Source organism: Lolium rigidum, chromosome 3, assembly GCF_022539505.1.
Source record: "Lolium rigidum isolate FL_2022 chromosome 3, APGP_CSIRO_Lrig_0.1, whole genome shotgun sequence".
NCBI lineage: Eukaryota > Viridiplantae > Streptophyta > Magnoliopsida > Poales > Poaceae > Lolium > Lolium rigidum.
The window spans coordinates 359041797-359048445 of record NC_061510.1 but is presented as its reverse complement, the minus strand read 5'-3'; the positions used below and the strand labels follow the sequence as shown (position 1 = coordinate 359048445).

Below are 6649 nucleotides of genomic sequence, written 5' to 3'. Positions count from 1 at the left end.
TCAGCGGTGTGGTTGCAGTGGCGGAGCGTGCCAAGGATGGTTGGGAGGGCCAAATGCAATCAAGGAGTTCTAGGGGGGCCAAACACACAAAATTCCTAATCTAACCTCTCCCAAATTTTTTCCTTCGAAGATTTTTTCATGTGAAATCTGGTTTTTCTCGTGCAGGAGATGAAAACGATGCGGTGGGGAGGTTCCTCCGCATCATAGATTTGAGTGTTGGGTGTGTTTAGCAACACACTTATCTTGGGTTTCGTCTCTTCCGTGCTCCTTAGTTGTAGTGTGGGGATGCAATGTTTTTCTGCATCGAGGTGTACTTTGTGCTCCTTCTTGGTAGTGCTTGTCTAGGTTCTCATGCCCTCTCCGGAAAATCCACGGCGGATTAGGTTTGCTCCATGGAGTGTACGGGATAAAAACGATGCGGCGGGGACACTCTTTGGCATCGGTTGTTGGTGTAATATGGTAAACGCTTATCTTGGGTTCTGCCGCTTTGTCCGATGCACCGTTTTTGTTAGGTTTTCGTAATAGATCGGATAATTCCTTCGAGTGTCGGTGTGAGAGGCAGGCACACATGGCGGAGAAATGTATAACGGCACATTGAACCGACTATCAACGTAGTCCACGAGCTGGTCGAACCACGAGGAGCTAAAGGTAGCCATACGCTAAATTAATCACGCCTGAATAATAATATCCTTCTATTTAAACGAAATACACCAAGATTAATGGTCATGTTCCAATGTAGGAGGGACAAGTAGACACGCGTAGGACGCCACCCTGCAACTTTCCACATTACACCGCACCAACCAACCATGTTTACAAAGTACACGTAGCCACGGGGGCGCCACACCTGAACTGTCACGCTGCGCGACAGGCACGTCGCACAGAGAGAAACAAAGCATGAGAGTCTTCCATCCGCCGCCCATGCGCCGCCGTCCACCAGCGCCCCGCCGGCCGCAGCGGCTTGCTTGCTTGACCGGGATCACCTCGTTGACCTACCCCGTCCCGTCGCAAACAGAACCTCACCAACCCGAGCCGAGTCGGAGCCCGGCGCCACTTGACCCGACCGGCGCAGGCGGATGGAACGCCTTCCATTTCTGCCCCGGAATTATTCAAAACCATTTAAACACTTTCCTTATAGACTAGTACTAGTACTTGCCAAAACCCCTCCCCACGATATTACCGGAATTCGCCTCCCTCTCCCATCCCATCTCTCCTCCTATTTCCCATCTTCCCCGGCTCCGGCCGCCATCATCACCGCTTCTTGTCCGGCAGCCGCCGTCAACGTGGCAGGGGAGGGGCGTTTTGGTTCGAATCGGCGCGGCGGAGGAGGAGGAGGAGCAATAACTGGGAGGGAGGCAGTTGGGGGTGTGTAATTCGGGGGCATTAATGGCGGAGGAGCCCCGGCGGGTAGTAGGAGTAGCACCACTGCTTCCTGTACCTCTGTTGGAGTAGCAGCTCTCCTCCTTTATTGCGTTTTATTTCCCTCCCAATTCCACCCTCTTCCTCCTCCTCCCCAATTCCACCCACTGTTTCAACGCCGCACGCCCAGCGCAGCAGCTGTAACCCAGCACAAGCAGCGGCAGGCATGGGCAGTGGCGGCGGCCTCGGCGCCAGATGATGCGCGCGCGGGGGCTCTGTGCGGCGCCGCTGCTGCTCCTGCTGTTCCTGGCGGCGGCGCCGCCAGGGCCGGCGCACGCGCAGCAGGGCCGCCTCACGTCGCGGGCGGATCTCGCGGGCCTCTACTTGCTGCGAGGCTCCCTCGGCCTACGAGCGCGCGACTGGCCGCGCCGCGCCGACCCGTGCACCGCCTGGACCGGCATAACCTGCCGCGGCGGCCGCGTCGTCGCCCTCACCCTCGCCGGCCTGCGCCGCACCCGGCTGGGCCGCCTCGCCCCGCGCTTCGCCGTCGAGGGGCTGCGCAACCTCTCGCGGCTCGAGTCCCTCACCGCCGCCGGGTTCCCGCTCCCCGGCCCCATCCCGCGCTGGCTCGGCGCGGGGCTCGCGCCGTCCTTCCAGGCCCTCGACCTCTCCGCCTGCGCCGTCACGGGCGAGATCGCGGCCGAGGCCCTCGCGGGCCTCGCCAACCTCACCAGCCTCAGCCTCGCGGGGAACCTCCTCTCGGGCCCGCTCCCCGCCGCCGCGCTGGCGGGGCTGGCGCGGCTGACAACCCTCAACCTCTCCGGCAATGCCTTCTCCGGCGCGCTCCCCGACGCCGTCTGGTCGCTCCCGCAGCTCCGCATTCTCGACGTCTCCCGCACCAACCTCACCGGCGCATTGCCATCACCGCTCGTGCCGTCACCAAACCTGCAGGCGGTAGATCTGTCCGGGAACCTCTTCTACGGTGCCGTGCCAGACTCCTTCAGCCAGCTCTTCACCCGGCTGGCCACGGCCGACATCTCCGGGAACTACTTTGAAGGCAACCTAACTGCTGCTGGAAACGTGTCGTCTGCCATGAACTGCTTCCTCGACGTCGCCGGGCAGCGTACCCTGGAGGATTGCCAGCAGTTCTACGCCGGGCATGGGCTGCCGTACGCCGGGCCAGTCCCCGCGCCCGCACCGCCAGCTGGAACCAAGAGCAAGAAGCCCAAGAATCTCAAGTACATTTTGATCGGGGCGATTGGCGGCGGGGTCCTGCTGCTCGCCGTGGTTGCGGCCATCGTGTTCTGCGTTGTGTGTTCCGGGAGGCGTAGGAACGATCAGAGGGAAAGCGGGTCTCCAAGCGCGCCGCCACCAGGGGTGCAAGGGAGTTCCAGGGCTGTGACAGCTGCAGCAGCTGGTGGCACACAGCCTACTACTGCTTCGCCAACAAACACGGTGAAGGTCGGTGATTCATTTGCTTATGACCAGCTTGCCGATGCCACCTCGGGGTTTGCGGACGAGAGGATCATCAAGCACGGGCACTCGGGTGATCTGTACTATGGTCTGCTCCAAGATGGCACTACCGTTGTCGTGAAGAGGATCACCTCCCGCGTGACCAGGAAAGAGGCGTATATGACGGAGCTGGATTTATTTGGGAAAGGTCTGCATCAGAGGCTGGTGCCGTTCGTGGGTCATTGCCTTGATAAAGAGGATGAGAAGGTTCTTGTGTATAGGTTTGTTCGGAATGGTGACCTGTCAAGTTCGCTGCACAGAAAGCAAGGGGAGGAAGAGGAGGGGATGCAATCGTTGGATTGGATAAAGAGGTTGAAGATTGCAACAGGGGTAGCTGAGGCGCTGTGCTACCTTCATCATGAGTGTACTCCACCCATGGTTCACAGGTATAAACTTCTGTTTCATAGGTGCACTTTGATGTTTCTTCAAGTATGCTGCAAAATGCAGTTTACAGATTTGAGCAAATATGATCCTTTATCTTGGATAGGATCTTAGTTTTTTCTCTTCACATTGTGATGATCATAGAGTGACATTGAGTGCTGGCCCAACATTCTCCACCTTCTGCATTTCATTGTGGGTGTTATGACAATTCACATTTCTCTCTGTTGGTACTGGGGTGGTTAAGCAATGGGCACCACCATATGTCCCAACAGAATTGGTGACAGCTAGGAATGCACTGGCCAGTGGCCACGTACTTAATGGACTGGTTATTACTGAATCAGTTTTGGTTCTATATATAATACGCTCTTTACCTTACTTGAATATCAAAAATCGGATGGAAACAATGCTAGTATTTGGTTGATTATTTATCTAATTTGTTGGAGATATTTTCTCTGACGTGTAGCACCATCTCATTATTTTAGGATATTTCCTTTTTGATACAATTATGTCTTTAGGTTCACGTCAGTTGTAGGACCCTTCCTTGCAGAGTTCCTTCCATTAAAAAACATCCATGCTTATCGATCATCATTTCATCCAATGATCAGTTCCAGTTTAATTTTTGGATCTTCTGACCAACTACGAATTTCCACAAGACCCATTCACCACATCAGTTGGTTGGTAGTCTAATTTTTTTCCCAGTGGCTCTTTTATTTGTGAGATCATACTTTGTCCCATTGATTGCTATTGAAAAGTCTCTTCCATTAAACTGTTGAAAAATCATCCCACCACTGTCATCATACAAAAGGGTAGGCAATTCTGTGGTGTTCTCATTTTACTAGGAACATTATGTTTTGGTATCAACATGGCAGATGCTATAACATCATGAGACAAATACTAGCTGTTGAGCTAACATCATGAATTCTCTGCTAAACAGGGATGTGCAGGCCAGCAGTATCCTCCTTGATGATAAATTTGAAGTTCGCCTTGGAAGTTTGAGTGAGGTGTGTCCTCAAGAAGGGGAAAGTCACCAAAATGTCATCACAAAGCTATTAAGATTCTCATCGTAAGTTTCTGTTAATACCACTGCATGCCTAGCTCATGTATCATATCCAGCCCAGCTAGCACGAGCACAAAACTTATGCTTTTTTAAAATCCGTGTCTCTCTTGCATGTGTCACTGAAGACTCGTGCTCCTGTTATTGCATACATCCTATTCAGTTGATCATGCCTATCTTATTTGCTAACCAGTGCCCAGTCTTTCATGTGTCTAGACTGAGATTTTCTGCATCATGTCTTACTGCACCTGTATTTGATAAGATCACTAGGGAGCTATTTAATAAAACAATTTTGAACCTAGTACTTTCTGAAAGCATGTGTTCAACTTGAGCATGGAAGTAAACTAACTATTGCAGCCAATTACTAGATGATAGTTTTTGGGAAAAAGTTTGTTATACCCTTGTTACTCATTGAGTTTGTAATCAGATTAAATTGTCAGCAATCAAAATGATCTGAATTAGTGAATGCAAACAACTCGGTCTCACTTTCTTTATTGGTGCCTGTGGGATCCTAGTATATCTAACCGTCGTTTTATTTCTGGTCTTTAGAAGTAATTTCCTTCTTAATATAAAATTAAATCCTGTCCAGTTTTTTTAATGTTGTATTGTTCTTTTGGATGCAGGACGGCGGATCAAGGTTCTTCTGGTGAGTGCATCCACATACAACTGCATTGATTACAATCAATTTCAGCCTTGACAATATCTCCACTTAAGACTAGGCCCTATTGCCTCTTAATATCTTTTAACATGTCACCATTGTGTAATGTAAACAGGTTCTCCATCTGCAACATGTTCATATGATGTGTACTGTTTCGGAAAAGTTTTGCTGGAGCTGGTGACAGGGAGACTTGGTATCAGTGCATCAAGTGACAGTAAAACAAGTGATTGGCTTGATAACACTCTGAGGTACATCAACATTTACGAGAAAGAGCTCATGAGCAAAATCATTGACCCATCCCTGATCATCGACGAGGATCATTTGGAGGAAGTCTGGGCAATGGCAATTGTCGCGAAGTCTTGCTTGAATCCTAGGTCTTCAAAACGCCCACCAATGAAATATATCCTGAAAGCACTAGAGAATCCCTTGAAAGTGGTCAGAGAAGACAACGGCTCTAGCTCGGCCAGGTTGAGAGCAACATCTTCAAGGGGTTCGTGGAATGCTGCATTCTTCGGGAGTTGGCGGCATAGCTCTTCTGAGATAGGCCCTTCAAGGGATGACCACATGTTTAAGCGCTCAGAGACAATCAAATCATCTGGTGGGAGCAACGGTGAACATTCTTCCTCCCGCAGGAGGCAATCTAAGGAGATCTTCCCCGAGCCATCTGGCTCTCGTGACACCGAGGATTAAGAATCTTCCGTTGCTTCTTTTTGTGATCCTTTGGGTTAACAGAGGTGGCTCTGTTGAAGCTCTGCTGCCAGCGCGTGACTAAATTCTTACAGCTGAAAAGCCATAGGGCGAATTCGCCTGCTGCCAATGGCTTCACAAGCAGCATACTGTCGCCAAGGCACCATTTTTTTGGGTTGGAGTGTGTGGTGATCATATGGAGGTTGGTGTACCTTGCCTGGGACACTAGCACTGTCTGGACGATGGTGGAGTGACTCTGGTTTCTCTCCACCATCTTTTCTTTTTATCCCTTCTCATGATTAAAGGAAAAAATGTCGAGCTGATTCTTTTTCTCCTTCCTGCTGTAATTGATTGCTTCATTTTGATTATAGCAAAAGATGTTCGTTCCATTCATGGTCTTGCAAATATTTCTTCTTCTGTGTAAGTTTTGAAGGGCTGTCGGTTCAAATTAAGCTTGTGCGTTGTCAATTTGTCTGGAGAGAAAACGTCATCCGAGCCCAGTATCAAGCCTTGAGAAAAGGCCAAGCTGAGATAGCTACCTTCCGGAAAAGGCCAAAACTGGAAATGTCCGTTTGCGGTATTCCGGCCCAGCCCAATTGTGCTAGCAGGAATACTATAATGTAAAGCGCTTGTAGCTCAGTGGATAGAGCATTTGTTTCCTAAACAAAAAGTCGAAGGTTCGATCCCTTCCTAGCGCAAATGGCATTATTTTTTGTATTTGTATGTACTTGGCAAAGAACATACTCCGTATTATTATACGCCTGGGGTTCAACATCTTAAAAACAAGACTTATACTTCTACTTGCGTTGTGGTGTCTCCGTTCGAAAATGTAAGCCATTTCAAACAACAATTTTTTTTAAAAAAAACTTAAATTTTGAAACGGAGGTGATATTTCTTCTCTTTCTCTACCATTTTTGGTTTTTTATTGTGGTACTGTACGTCTCCCTCCTCCCCCAACGCACACACCTTCAAATTTATCACACTTAGCCACATGTTGTGCT

The 6649-nt window shown here is 50.0% G+C and overlaps 1 protein-coding gene and 1 non-coding gene across 2 annotated transcripts; both read left to right on the top strand.

The window, feature by feature from the left end:
• The first annotated feature begins 1611 nt into the window (after nt 1-1611).
• On the top strand, nt 1612-6037 carry LOC124704143 (probable LRR receptor-like serine/threonine-protein kinase At2g16250). The gene is made up of 4 exons (XM_047236377.1): nt 1612-3254; nt 4184-4312; nt 4927-4949; nt 5077-6037. Exons 1-4 carry the CDS (start codon nt 1612-1614, stop codon nt 5649-5651), a joined length of 2370 nt encoding a protein of 789 aa, XP_047092333.1. The 3' UTR covers nt 5652-6037.
• A 236-nt stretch (nt 6038-6273) lies between these two features.
• Nucleotides 6274-6346, top strand: TRNAR-CCU. The gene has a single exon. It is a non-coding gene; the product is annotated as a tRNA-Arg (tRNA).
• Nucleotides 6347-6649: the final 303 nt, after the last annotated feature.

Excerpts from the sequence above, each read along its gene's own strand:
- LOC124704143 (XM_047236377.1), top strand. The coding sequence starts at position 1,612 with ATGATGCGCGCGCGGGGGCTCTGTGCGGCGCCGCTGCTGCTCCTGCTG. Across the intron at positions 3,255-4,183 it reads ACTCCACCCATGGTTCACAG|GGATGTGCAGGCCAGCAGTA; the intron begins GTATAAACTTCT and ends TCTGCTAAACAG. Across the intron at positions 4,313-4,926 it reads AAGCTATTAAGATTCTCATC|GACGGCGGATCAAGGTTCTT; the intron begins GTAAGTTTCTGT and ends TTTTGGATGCAG.